General features: G+C 37.1%; 1 protein-coding gene across 1 annotated transcript in view; it reads left to right on the top strand.

Moving 5' to 3' along the window:
- The window catches only part of tnnc1b (troponin C type 1b (slow)), a 48,072-nt gene extending 33,967 nt beyond the window's left edge, over positions 1 to 14,105 (top strand). Inside the window, exon 6 of the mRNA XM_039773978.1 lies at positions 13,821 to 14,105. Within this exon, the coding sequence (XP_039629912.1) occupies positions 13,821 to 13,852 (32 nt within the window). The 3' untranslated portion in view covers positions 13,853 to 14,105. The remainder of the gene's footprint in view (positions 1 to 13,820) is intronic.
- The last annotated feature ends 1,586 nt before the right edge of the window (positions 14,106 to 15,691 follow it).

The raw sequence follows: 15,691 nt of genomic DNA, 5'->3' as shown, positions 1-15,691 counted from the left end.
ACTTTCTAACGTCACTAATTCTCCAACTTCCCGTGTAGGTAGAAGGCTGAAATTTGGTACTTATTTTGGTGGTATGATGCCACTGTCGGCCGCCATATTGAACTTTTCAACGGTCTTTGTTACTTATGGGCACATCTTCAAGAAATTTGGTACGCGGGTTCCCAACACTAACTGAATCCTACTTACGTACATATATACATCCATAGCCTGCAGCTCGTTCACCGTGTGAGGCGGCGTTGGGTCCCCCATCCCAACGCCTCCCACGTTGTTGGCTGCCTGCCTATATGTCGCTCCAGTCTCTACATTCCCCTCCTTGCTTCGCCACGGTATTCACGTCTCCCTGCTGATAACTACAGCCTTTTTATTTAATCCAAGGCTTCTCCGCTGTTTTATTGTTCATTTATTACGATTATAGTTATTGTGTAGGTATTTTAGACTTACTTTACATTGTTCAGGTACCCATTTCCTTTATCATTCCAACCGTACCCCCATTAACATGTCTATCGAGGTGATCACCATCGATCAAAGAAATGTCACTTACCAAGTGGTTATCATGCCCGGAGATGGCGCCTGCCTTTTCCATTCTCTTTGTTACATATTGCACGGCCATATCAGGCTCACTCTCGATATCCGGAGGAACATTGTGTCTTATGTATTAAATGACTGGGACAGGTTCAAGGTGTGGACTGATGATGGTACAGGAGATAATTATACTACACAGGAGCACCTATGCATCTGCATGTGAGTTGATGGCTGCCGCTGAATAGTTTGGTTGTCGCTTTCAAGTGTACCGAAATGGCCAAATATTTTACACCTTTGGACAACCGCCAATGCCTCTTAAACATCTTAGATTCACAGGTGACGATTTCAGTAGTGGACACTTTGATGTTTAGAAATGTTTAAACTCTCAAAAGCTGGATGTGAAGTTATCAATGAAACTGGTTGTATACTTACAACGCTTGACAGATGTCGAATGTCTCTTCAACACAAGTCCAACAAATACTGTCGTAATTGAAACAAACCATGAAACTTAAACCGATTATGACAGCAGCAATCCAAGCTGTGAGATTTGAAACAAGATTACTGTTCACATGGCCAACTGTACGTTGCATGCTCAAGAGTAAGCTCAGCGCACAGCTACAGCTTGGTCATATTACAACTGGACGGCCGAACTGACAACGTGGCATACAAAGAGATCCTTAAATAATTATTGGTATATTTTCCCTCAGTTTAAAAAGGTTTAATTTTCTTCTTAATAAAAATTTTAAGGCCGCTGCGAAGCGCGGGTATTTTGCTAGTTGTTTATTATATTAGGGCTTACTATGCTTATCCAGGGCTACTTTTTAACATCATTCCCTGATGCTATAGTATTTGGACTGTATTGTCAATAAATATCTCAATTTTACTTCTCATATGTCGCTGCTGGGGGGGGCTTATTTTATTTTGGACATGCTCTGTCACTAGGTATGTCAAAGGACTGGGACTTTGTAAAGTGTGGTTCAGCCTCATGTGGGGAGGCAAAATGGGGGGGGCTGGGGGACTAAGGAGGGGGGAGAGAAAGAGAGCAAGCTATCTCCAAACTATCCTTTTAATCCTTATAATTACTAGGGGGCTCTGCTCCCTGCTCGCTTCATTCGCCAACCCCGTGCAGGCCCTATGCGCAAGTCATTTCCAGGATCTGCCATGTGCGATGAATCGTGCTGTGCTTTTGGATAAATACAAATATCAACTCTGACTTTGATATCGCCGTCTTTTGAAACTATTATCGCTGACAATTCATCAGATGTTGGTTTATTATATATGCGTGCGAATGTGATCTTTCAGATTCATATAGAAATCGAAGAAAACTTCTTTGTGTTTTTCAGATAAATTTTGTGTAAAGTTAGATACTTTTGGATGTATGGATTTGTATCCATTAATGGCTGTAGAATTTCGTTTAACTCTTTCGATTCTATGTTGCATCGCTTCTCCGTGATCATAAATATAAACCTGACCAAACTGTGATTTCTTTGAAATTAAACTTGTAGTGGCTTTAATTGTTGCAGGACCACATATTCTCGAGTGTATGGCCCTGAATCGTGTAAATCTACGTTTTCAGCATTGAATAACGCGAATGCGAACAGATTATTGTAGATTCAGATATTTTGCCTGTAGTGTTTATGGATTTCACGTTCAACAAATAACACATTTTATTTCTCGCGGATACGCCACTTCATTGGGAAGGAACACTACTTTTCTCTGATGGCAACACGAATTAAACAATTTACAAGTCTCCGACTTAAACTTTTTTTTTTTTTATTAATTTTATTGCAGTCCATACAAAGCAATCAAGTTTTTACAAAAAGAAAAATTGAGTTAAGAACAGATTGATCCCCACCCCTGAGAGAGAGAGCCAAACGGCGTTAAATTTAAGGCTTGTAAACATACCTAAATCAATAAATTCTCTGTGCTTTATGAACTTATTTAAACTTTAAACCTAAACAATATCTACATACTTCTGTCATATCACCTATGTCCATATATTCTATCACTTTTTGCTGTTCCGTTACTTCACCGAGTAATAATTTCCATTTGTTAGCACTACTGCGATCTTTACTATCAATTATTTGAGACTTTCAAATTTTAATACTTTCATAATCTCTAACCTGCTCTGCATGTGTATTGTGCCAATGTTTCTTCTTAACGACATTCTACTTTGTCTTCTACTGTTTGTCTTTTATTTCCACCCCCGATAGGACCTGTTAGGTTTTCGGTTCATCTCTACGTGCAAGTCTTGTCTCGTGGGACGTGAAATTATCTCTCTGAAAATGTGTTGTCTTGTCTCTCTGAAAAAGCCTTATCTCGGGATTAATTATAAGTCCTAACATAAAAATAGGCTTCATGGCAATAACTCCTTGGAAAATTGGAAATTAAGGTCAAAGCTGTCTTACTTTAAGTTAAGAATATAAAAATGCCAATACAAGTTCAGAAGCAAAGTCTCCATGACCAAACAGTTAACTTTGTGAGCTGGAATGTTAAAAGGTCTGAATCACGATTTAAAGAGACAGAAAGTATCCTCTGACCTAACAGGTCAAAATGCTAAAATAGTATTTTTACAGGAGACTGGACTGGTCAAATATTCCATTCCAACTTTACAAAAAAAAAAAAAAAACTAGAGGTGTAGAAATTCTTATACATAGAACAGTCTCATTTGCAGTACCAGATGTAATATCTGATCCTGAAGGGAAATAAGTAACTGTCATGGGTAATTTAATTAACAGTAAAGTGATTTTGATAAATATCTATACATCCAGTGTGGATGAAAGGGACTTCATCCAAAATTTATTTGCATCCATTCCCAATGTGAACACTCATAAAATTATAACTGCTGGGGACTTTAATTGTGTTTTAAATCCAGACCTAGACAGGTCTCCTGCCATAAGGGTGATGACATCTAACACTGTAAAGAAAATTACACAGTTTGTAACTGATCACAACTTATCAGACACCTGGAGATTTCTAAAACCAAACTCAAGAGCATATTCCTTCTACTCACCAGTGCATCATTGCTACTCAAGAATTGATTATTTTTGTAGATGCCGTATATACTCGCGTATTAGTCAGGAATTGAAACCCGAAAAATTAACCAGAAAATCAGACTCCAACTGCCCATTCTAAAATGCAACAATTAAGATACTTTTTTTTTTTTTTACATCTTCTTTTAGATCTTCCAATCTCACAATTTCTTAGACGCATTGAATTTTGACGCAGCAGTGCAGTTACCAATTTCTTTCGCTACTTCAACAATGTTTAATTTAAAACCAGCTTCATATAGGGAGGTCCAAATCTAATTATGCAATTTTCATTAAGCTATAACCTATTAAGTTTATTACATAGAGAATTCTCAAAAAATTATTTTTGTTGCCAATAGATGGCAGCACCTGCCCTGAATTCTAAAATGGTGGGGAGATGGTTGTCAGACTAACAGTGGGTGCGATATGTTCGCCTTTTCATAACTGCATAATTAGATCTGGACCACCCTGTATTTTCTTCTGATCAAACGCTCCATCGTAGATAAGGGATGCTATTACGACAAAGGTGTATGAGGGTATGAGATACAAAAAACACAAATCAGTGTAAACGTTGATTTGGAATACTTCGGGTAGTACCATGTGGTCACGTAGGCACGAGAGAGAGGTTAGGAGCATGAACTGATACAGTGCATTGCTGCACCCACATAGAAAAAAAAGGCAGTGTGCCCCGTGGTTACTCTCTCAGGTGGGTGTTAGCATATCAAAATCTCTTGGACCAATAGTGTGAGTTTTCCACATTCGACTTATATGACTGACATTATAAAATACCAGAAATTACACAGTAAAATCAAGTCCCAACTTATTTGTGAGTATATACAGTAACAATTTCTTGCCTAGGATTAAATCTTGTAAGTACGACGCTATTGTTATCTCCAACCACGCCCCTTTGATCTTGGAGCTAAAATCATTATGCCCCATATACTCATGTCGCAGATGGCATCTTAACCAACTGTACAGAACTTATATACAGACAAATTGATTTTTTTTGAGACAAATACATCCTCAGAGGTTTCTGCAGGAATACTCTGGGAAACCCTGAAGGCTTTCTTAAGAGGACAGATTATCTCATATCCTTCCCACAGAACTAAATTGGAAACCAAGAAGGCATCAAAACTAATCGGTGAAATTACTAGAATAGATCAAGAACATGCCAGGTGTCCAAGTGAGGCACTTTATAGGAAAAGACAGGCTCTGCATTCAGAACTCAACCACTTTAACAACTAAAGAAACTGAATAAATAATTTTTTCAAGACTTCATTACTATGAACATGGATAAAAAGCTATTAAGATCTTAGCTCAACAAATCCACAATCATTAAGTTCACAATGCAATCCCAGCAATCAACAACACAGATGGAGACAAAATCACTGACCATAAAAATATAATGTACACATTCAGAGACTACTTTAAGTATATTATATTCTACTTTGTTTATAGAAGACAAGACAATCTAATGCATTTCTGGATGCATTACAGATACCACAAATAAGTACTTTCAGGAACTGAACAAATCTCTGGCACTATCAGAATTACTAGATGCTATAAACTAAAGTGGGAAAGCAGCAGGCCCTGATGGCTACCATGCCAAACTTTATAAAAAAAAAAAAGTCTCAACTCGGCTAGCTCCCCTTTTATTAGCAACATTTACAGAAGCTAGAGACAATAAAATTCTACCTAAATCTTTTCACCATGCATTACCGTCTTTCCTAAACAAAATAAGGACTTATTATAATGTGTATCATGCAGACCAATTTTACTTCTAAATAATGATGTTAAGATAATCCCCAAAGTCCTAGCTAGAAGGATGGAGAAAGTGCTTTCTTCAGTAATATTACAAGATCAAACTGGATTTATTAAAAGGCAGACACTTAGCTTCCAATCTTTGACGCCTGTTCAATGTAATATATTCACACACAAAGTCTAACACTCCGGGGATATTATCATCATTGGATGCAGAAAAAGCATTTGATATAGTTGAATGGAACTACATTTTTGCTACATTGGAGAAATTTGGGTTTGGCACGAACATTTGTGCATGGATCAAACTACTATATGCCAGTCCAGAAGCTTCAGTTTGTATTAACAATATTAATTCAGACTACTTTAAACTAGAACGTGGTACTAGACAAGGATGCCCCTTGTCACCACTGCTTTTTGCAGTCACCATTGGGTCACTGGCAGATAGATCACTGTTGAAATGCTTATGAGATAAAGGGGATTATCAGGTAAGGACTTGAACAGAGAATTTCTCTATATTCAGATGATATGGTACTGTATATATCACACCCACAAAATATTGTGCCTGCAGTCCTAATAGTACTAACAGAATTTCAATAGAAACAATGTCGACTTTGTGTCGATTGATATCGCTGGTCTACAAAAAATATTTTTGTTTGCTACGGGGGAACTGAGCAGCTATGATTTTTACACTGATTTCATATATGAAGTCGTAATTAAGCTAGCACGTCAGATTTTTGAGATACATATCATTGATGTTTTGACACTTTTGAATATCAATATATCAACACGATATCTGGAGTTTGGACTTTGTCCCACCAAAATTGTTTGATTGTGTTTATTCTGAAAACAAACCAGAAGATGACACCAGAGACATGTTAAAGCATATTTGTGTCAATTTACCTCAATATAAAAGTGAGGTCAGCATGCCCAAAAATGTTGGAGGCACTCGTGTTTGCGCTTGTACTGCACATCCGTCTCTCTTTGCAAGAACCAACAGTAGTCACCCATCATGCTCAGAGTGAATTTTCCCCAATATCAGTTTTCCATCACCTTTATATCTTGATGAAATCTTTCCCCATGCTCATCACTTACATCGCCCAGAAAAAAAGTCGAGATGAGAATGTAAAAAATGTGTCTTCAGTGACATTCTGGCTCCCGTAAGCTGATATGCTTTCAGCAGGTTCTCCACAAGCTCAACATTATTCTCTGCTCTGTGACTGCCAAGAAAATTCTGGAAAACCCACACGAATGAGGGTGCTGATTCAGTGGCCATCATTTTCCTTTTGAACTCATCGTCAAGCATCAGTTCACGGATTTCAGGAATAAAAACACCTTCCTTAATTTTGACTTCACTTTTCTCGAGACCAAACTTTTTTCTTAAATGCTGAAAAGCATCGCCTTTACTGTCCAGTCACCCTAGTTGTCCAAGACCTGGAACATCATAACTAAAAAAAAGGGACGTATTGGATGAAAATGGTTTTCAGATTTGGAGTCAGCAAGTGAAATTTGTTAAAGTAAAGGTGAAAGACTCCCAGTAGCGAAATGCTTTTTGACCAGTGTATTTGCTGTTGGGTTTTTACTCATTGACAGCAACATGTAAATTGAATGATTTCTTTTTCTTTGGTTATATTCTTGAATAAAAGCACACTTGTTTTGTTATACCTTTTGTGAAAGTGTTTGATATTTGGACTTCAGTCTTCATACATTATACACTTCATGTCAGTATTTTGTTGTTATTACTATAAAATGAAAACAGTTTGTTTTTTTTATGTGTTCAACACTTCTTGCCTCACATTTCCAGATCGGTGTAAACACGGAATACACATTAAATGTATGTACAGTACACCCCCAGAATTCATGGGGGTTACGTTCCTAGAGCACCTGCGAATTGTGAAAAACCATGACTTTTGGATGTGGTTAAAAAATGCCTCTTAAATGCCTATTTTTATAGTTTAAACCCTAAATACAGTAAGCCCCCAAAGCACTTTAATTTTGTTGTAAACTCAGCTTAATACATTACCTAAAACAAGAATGTAAAGGTAAACCCGTATACTGTACAGTACTGTATTGCTATGTCTCCTGCGGCGCTAGAATGTAAAATACCGATGTTACCAGTATACGTACTGTAACTCATGCAAGCGCGTTTTCTTTGGTACGCGCTGTCATTTTTTTTGTTATAAGTAGAGTAAATACATAATAATTTAATTAAAATACAGTAAAAAGTACGGGTACTCACCAATGAAGAATGATATTGATGATTTTGAAAATGATCAAACCATCCCTTACTGGCTTGAAAATCTTCAGGCTCCGGTGCTGTTGATGGTCCTGATTGCGGTTTTTGATACCTTCTGCATTGTCTCCTGCAGTAAACTGCTGGTACAATTTCCGTGCTTTCCCACAGATGATGTTACCATCCAAGGGGATGTTCTTCTTCCTGCAGTCGGTGATCTACAATGCCAAGGCAGATTCCATCCTGACGATATTTTTATTCCTTATGGTCGTTACCTTTTTGGCACTATCACAGAAACTTACAGATAGGGTACTCCGGATCGCTGCTTCGTTCTTCTTTATGTAGTGTACGGGGCTTTCATTAATGCCATAGTGGCGCACTACTGCAGTATAACTTTTTAGTTCCCGGAGCAAATCTAGTAGTTCAACCTTCTCCTGGCGTGTTTTAAACTTCTTCTGGTGCTTGGGCTCAGTGCCAGAAGCCTTAGAAGGTGCAGGGCATTTTGGTGACATCTTGTGTATTAAAGAATAACAAAATGAATACAATAATAAAATAGAAAACATGAGGACACTCAGCTGGAGATGTGTCACTGGGCAGCAGTCAATCAGCAGCAAGGAGAAATGAATAATGCTCTCAATTGGCTACTTTCACCATCCCTAACCGCGTTCCCTCAGTGGTGAAGAACACGTGGACACTCACCTGGAGATGCGTCATAGGACAGCAGTCAATCAGCAGCAAGAAGAAACGAATAATGCTCTCGGATTGGCTACTATCACCATCCCAAACCGTGTTTCCCTCAGTGGTTGCTTCCTGTTCTCTCTACAGCACAGTATTGCTACGAAAAAAGCCATAAAAAATTGCATTCGATATTTGCGCTTTCCGCTAACAATTAATAGTTAGGTTCTAAGGAAATATCCGCAAATGACTGAGTCCGTGAACCCTGAACCGCGTCTTTGCAGGGGTGTACTGTATTCCAAATAACGATGTATTATTTACCCTATACATTTCCAGACAACTCAGACCCAGATAAACAGACATTAGCTCTGAGAATTGACTTGACTTCAACTGCCTTGGTGGGGGATGGGATAGCAGGCTGTTTGTGCTGATTGACACATTTGCAAAACAAAGATGCTGATGAAGGGGTGCGAAGGAATTTAAGGTGGCCCGACCTTATGACTTTTTTTTGTAGACTTCAGGGAATCTAGTGTTACATATGAAATCAATAGAAAAGACTTTCTACAAACTTTTAAAATACATTTTGAACAATTTCAGCTATAGAGTGTTGATTTTCCAGGCAGCTCACAGGGGAAACACATTTCTATAGCAAAGAGGCAGAGAAGAGATGAAAGTGCTATAGAAGACTGTCTGCAGGGCTCTAGACTATAACTTTTTGCACTGGTTGCACTGGTGCGCCTAACTTTTTTTCTTCAGTGCACCAGCACAAAAGTTAGGTGCACCCAAATTTTCAACCGCATCACAATTAACACCACAGTTTTACAAGTTCACTTTATTTATTTATTATTTATTTGTTTTTTTTTTAAAATCGCTGTCCATATAGGCAATATTGACTTGTAAATGATTAACTAACAATCTGGTTAATATAAAGTTCTTTATTTGAAGGCAAGCACAATTCTACAAGAAAGGTAACTTACTGAAAAAGTGTTGGTGCTTAAAGTGCTTTACTGAGCTGAAATTTAAACTTAAAAAATCTCAAGATAAATTAACTAAAAAGAAAATCTAAATTAAGTGTTTTAAGGGCTTCAAACTGAACATCTTATGGCTCAATGTCTTATGGACTATCCCCCATTGCAGTCACATGCCCCTCGGATGGCCAACTCCTGTAGTTTGGCCTTCTTGATCTTTGGCCTTGACTAAACCAGCTGGCCACACTCTCTCTAGCATCAAAATCTTCCAGACTTGGGCATGAGCATGCTCGACCTCAATGTGTCCAATAAGTATATTCACCGGTCTTCCTCTCCGCAAGATACGACCGTACACAATGACGCATTCCTTTGTGGCGATATCTGTGTCTCCGTCGATCAGGAATGCCATGTACGCACTGTTCGCAATTTGCACAGACGTCTTTTTTTTCAATGTATTAGCGATGACTCCTATAAATTGGGCGCACGGGACATCATTGCTGTACGTCGGGTTTACGTTCATGCCATTTTTCTTCATAAGAATTATTTCGCATTTGAATTTAGTGAAGGGAAGTTCTTCTTTTGCAATATTGTAGGCAACGTTAAACTTAATTATCATCTCTGCCTCGTCTGATGATCTGTTTGCTGCTGCCTGCCGCTGAAAGGCAGCAGGGAGAGGGGACACTTGAGCAGTGCATTTATCGCGGCATGTAATGTGTTTTATAGATGTATTGTGCTTTTTCAGCGTTTCAATTCTAAATGTATTAGAACCAGTCACAGATGCACTACTGCCGGCCATTGTCTTCCCACACTCTTTACAGTAAATACAGTGCATTATATTATCGGCTTTACTGTATCTTAGCCAGGGAAACTGGTCAAGCCACTCTTTTGAAATGTATACACTTTACCCTTTTAATTTCAGTGGGCTCGGACTCGATCGTATGTGGCTCATTATCTAATGCCGTCTCCGGACCGGGGCTTGCTATAACTTGGGAGGTTGATGGCTCCGTGTCAGAGCATTGGTTATGATTTTCGGACGGATCAGGCCCTAACTTAACATTCTTAACGAAAAAGCTGTCAATCGTTCTTTTCATCTTCTCTCATAATCCGCGGCTACATCCACTGTTTACCTGATGGGCTACTCACCTCTCTGTGTATGACTGCATCACATGCATTTTCAAACATACACACACGTACAGGAATATCTGGACCACGGCCAATCAGAGGGGGGGCGGGATCCGCCCTTCACTATCTCTGATTGGTTTAGACCACGATATGGGCCTAATGTGTGTCTGTTGTTGAACAACAGGGAGACTTTAAGAGTCACGGAGTTTCATTTTTTTTCCCCCTCGAACGGCTGGTCGCACCAGTGCAACCTTTGATTTTTTTTAGTCGCACCATTGAGAAATTAGGTCGCACTCTAGAGCCCTGGTCTGATAGGCTTATTAAAAACACTCTGCAGCATTTTAACTACACAGTGTTCACAGCTTGATCAGTTTTACTCTGCTATGATCAACTGTGCAAGTAATCTACAGGAAAAAAGACTTTCTAGGATAATGATACCTGCTGTGAAAATGAGGTCCTGCCTCAATTTAAAGGGATGGTCATGACAGACAAGGGATTTTTTTTGATAGAACATAAAACTATTTCTTTCACACATATTTAATAAGTAATATGACAGCGATTAAATTTGAGTTCCACAGCAAAGTCTTTCCTGTGGAAATGTTTTTTCCCTAGAAAAAAATAACAGAGTAAATGTTTGAGAAAGGTACCACGTATAGCATGAAAGTGGATTAGTGCATTTGTTATAATGAATTGTCTTTAAAATGTTTTTGTACAGAGTTTTTGAATGTGAACTAATGAATTAATTAATTTACAAAATCTTATTTTCTATGTTTCTTTGTACCAAAATTTATTGGTAACAGCACATATAATGCGCACACCAAAATGACTAAAGTAACAAGATAACTATCAAAGCTGCATTTATCGATAACATTTTAACAAAGTTTACTGTCTACCATCTATCACAGAGCACCCCAGTAAAATGACAATAACATATAACACACCTGCAACCTTAAAATGCATACTTCACTACATCGCTGTACATTGCTAAAAAAACAGCAGGCAGTATGTGTGCATGTTTACTGACAGACAGGCCAGCATATTGCACAAAGCATGCACTAAATAAAAAGAGACAGCCTACAAATGTTTATGAACATGTGGAGATCCGTGACAATCACACCTTTGTGCACTTGCACCCAATGAGAAGGAACACTTAACTCCATGAGGCACAGATGTCTTTATAACTGAGGACCTATATGATGGGCAGATGATGACCTGTTGTATCATATTCAGCCCTTTGTTCATCATTCTGGAACAAGTGTAACCAGCCTCTCCTTGATATTCACCACTTGGAATACATGGCTGCCATGTCAGCCATGCTGTGTACTTAGAAATATTTTCGTGCGTACATTTCCAAGTCTGATATCATTTTCACTGCATGTCCATTGGACCCAACGCAGATGCATGAAGTGCATAAATTAGCCTTAAGTGGAATGCGGCTCATGGATATCCAAGGGGAACCACACAAGTTAACGGAACATTCGCTCAACAAACAAAACAAACAGAAAAAGCCTTCTGAATCTGTTGCATAAATTAAAGTTTAAGTGGAATGCCCCAAATAAATCCCCAAAGCCTATTATTGGTTGCATTTTTGACCAGTTTAGTCACAATCTGGAGTTCTTACTTTAATACTTGTATCGAAAAAGAAGAGAGAGGGTTGGGATGCGGGAAGGGCTTGAAAACTACCATTTACTTCTAATACCGAAATTATCAAAATGCTGGTACTGTTCCATTGTAATAGTTGTTTTTTTTTTTTGGTACTGATACCGTGCAACTCTATCACTGGGTAATCGGTATCACTATCTTAAGTAAGTCAACATTGCTTTTCTCTACTCCTGTAGTTTTCAATCTTGTCACAAGATGTACTCTTTGTTAATAGTCATGAATTGCCACCCAGTACAAAAGTCATTGAATATAGCAAAGTATTGGTAGCAAAGAAATGAATCTTTCCGATTTGGCAGCACTTTGGCTTTAAAGCAAGTAAGTGTGATGAGACTAAATAATATAACCAAAGCTGCTGTTGTGAGAGATTTACAAAGGACGGACTTACATAGTCATTTGCACATGCATCATCCAGCTGACTATACAAGTTTAGGCAGTGCTGCTACTACAAGTGCTTGGCTCATTTCACCGACCATCAATCACTGGCACATTTGGATATTGAAAAAGCACCAGTGGCAAGATGCCACAACACTGGTATATATAGTACATTTTTGAAATCTTGAGGATTTTCTTCATAGCAGGCCAAAGGCTCCAGTCTTCCACAAATACAGAAAAACGTGAGGCGAGGGTATACAGAAGCAGTCATTGAACAATCCAAGACTGACGACAGCAACCTTATGGCTTTAACGAGAGCTGAAGCATTTTTAAACACCCTTTGTGTCTCGTCACAAATGGGCCTTCATTATCAGTAAAACATATAAAGCACATGATGCATGTGCCATGTTAAACCACACAAAGGCAAAAGTTGATAGATTGTTAATTTGTATTTTTCAAAAGAAAATGAAATCAGAATTTTATCTTTCTGCTAAAGCAGCATTCAAAGTTTCTAGTGTAGACCTAAATGCAATGCATGCCGTGTACAGTGTTTTTACAATCTATGCTTATACACTGAGATACAAGCACCATGTGTAAACAGGTTATTGCAACATGTTTAATCATGTGGTTCAAATCACTAGCAAAAGAATGACCATCTGTGATGTAAGTAATCAACCGCTAATTGCCGATATCACCTATCGGCATAAACCTAATAGATATTGTGAGAAATCGCAAACTTCCAGCTCATACTTGGACAAAGTGAATATTTAGTACAAAAACTAGAATCATAACAGCATGATACTTGCTAGAGTTGGGTGAGCAATGCTTAATTGTCATTATAAATCCAGTTAAAAAACAATCCTGCTTACTTTCTAATACTTTTACTTCTTCAATGTTTTCTTGTGTTAACCTGCTATATGCCACTCTGAAATTGCACTGCAAAATACAGTGCATTTCTATGCAATTAAATTTTATTTTGTCCATATTATTATAAATACCCTATATTTAAATAAATTCAACTGAATAAATAAATGATCTGTGTGAAACAAGTAATGTGAATTTTTTTTCCCCTCGTTCCATTTGTGGCATCTGCGTTGGTCACTATTGGCTTCTAAACGTTTCTGCATGAAAAATATATTAAAAATTACTCATGGCCATCACAGCATAGTTTGTGGAGAAATATTTTAAAAAAATACATGTATATGTCTTTTGGGTGAAGTATTCCTTTAAACACAGACTGAACTGAGCTTCAATACCCTTAATTATTCTAAGAAGGCAGTATTCTACCTACACCACTGCAGATTGTTCCAGTCTCAGTATAACACAAAACGTTGTAATCCCCTTAATGATACACTCTAATTAAAACAAGGTTATGGCTCTACAAACTAATATTATGATACAATCAACATACTGTATTTTGAAATGTTATAAACACAAATCTGCCAATCTGCATTATCCTTTGCTCTTTCTATTTTTCAGAATTTTTGGAGTTCATGAAAGGAGTTGAATAAATGTTTCTAAGGCAACATACACAACAAGAAGTTTCCTTCCAAGACAGAACAAGTCTCAGAACTCCCTACAACACATCTGTCTTTCTCCTTTATTGACTGGCAAGAAAAAGTTCAATTCAAATGCAAACCAATCAAAGCCCATCAATTGGAATTGGGGAATACTAACTCTCTTTTTCCTTCCCCTGAGAATTTGCTTCACTACACACAATTTTCTTATATGTTCATTAAAAATGTATTCCATGACAAACAAAAAGATATATTTGGTGTGTTATTTTATTTTTAGGAATTTTTACACAAAATGCAAAAGCACTTCTTGTCATGACCATGTTTGTCTGTTAGTCTATCTATGCAAAACTATTCCTAGTGGACTGATTTTTTTGATATTCACTACACTATACTTCAAGTAAATTTAACAGGAATGATTTGTTTCCATTTAAGTGTTTTAAATATATCATGCTCTACTTTTTTTTTAATTTAAAATCTTTCATTTGAAACGTTTTGGCAAATTTTCAATATCACCTGTCTTAAAACAGAAAAAACATTTTGTGTAACCTCAATTACTTATTTTAATTGTTCAAATTTACCTTGTGAGGGCTTATTTCAACTTGCATACTTTCCTTTTTACATATCTAACTACTGCTTCTAATGGTAAACGAAACCCCCTATATATTTTATTCAAATGCCAGAAAAGTAGTGATGCAGGTAGAAATTAACATATTGTAGATTTTAATTTTCCATTGGGTGCTTCTTTTAAAAATGTAATATTTAAGAAATTTGAGCTACAATTATTAGCCATAGATGATCTACGCCAACAACTAAATATTATACATCAGTCAATGCAATGTTTATGTTAACTGAATTAAAACGGATATTTGCAAAAAGCTATTTCAGCCACCACAAAATTTTTCAGTTTGTTTTTTTTGTTTTTTTTTTTTTTAAGTACATGAGACAGCAAACATATTTTATATACTCTACTAATTTTTCATAACATTCTATTATTACTGTTATTTTTGAATATGACTCATTACATAAATATTTATTGCAGAAAAAAGGATTGCCATCTTTCAGAGGGTAAAATAGTAAAAATAAAAATGCTCCAACTTTCTAAACAGTTAAAGTTCCCAAATGTATCACATTAATATGCCATATATACATTTTCAAACTTGTCTTTTCTATGTCACTACATACTTTATGTAAGCAATTACATAAAATATATGAATTACTCTATGTTAATATAGAGCTTTTTCCAGCAAACATGGGAGGTGCAATGGTGACAGATATTTGACCTGGGTTTAATTCCATATTCCCTCTGTATCCATGTCGCTTCAAGTCACCCAGTTTCTTCATACACCAGAAAAATGTACTCTAGGTTGTTTAGCATATCTAAATTTAACTGGTATGACTGACTGAGTCTGGGAGCTCCTCCTGAATTTAACAGAAAAACAAAATGAGCTGTAAATAGCTGGCATTCACACAACAAAAACAATAAAGTAGAAAATAATGCAAACTTCACTTGCTAATTAATATCAATGACAGAGAAATACTGAAACACTGGAATGTTTGCACAAATGTCTTGGCATCATATAACCACAATAAAAAATGATTGACAACACCATAAAGTCAGCAACAATATAGCCAGAACAAACATAGAAATAACTGATAAAGAATTTGCAGGCCAGCAGCTGACTCTTGTGGGAATGGGCCAGGTACACAGATTAACAAGTAACAGTGTAGCTAATATTTTTTTTAATGTTGACCAGCTACATAAGCACACAGGACTTTGCAGATGTTGGGTGACTTAAGAATAGTAAACCTATACAAATGATGAATAAATGGCTT

Source organism: Polypterus senegalus, chromosome 13 (assembly GCF_016835505.1).
Source record: "Polypterus senegalus isolate Bchr_013 chromosome 13, ASM1683550v1, whole genome shotgun sequence".
NCBI lineage: Eukaryota > Metazoa > Chordata > Cladistia > Polypteriformes > Polypteridae > Polypterus > Polypterus senegalus.
Note: the sequence above shows the minus strand (reverse complement) of the source record. Positions and strands in the feature narration are given on the sequence as shown.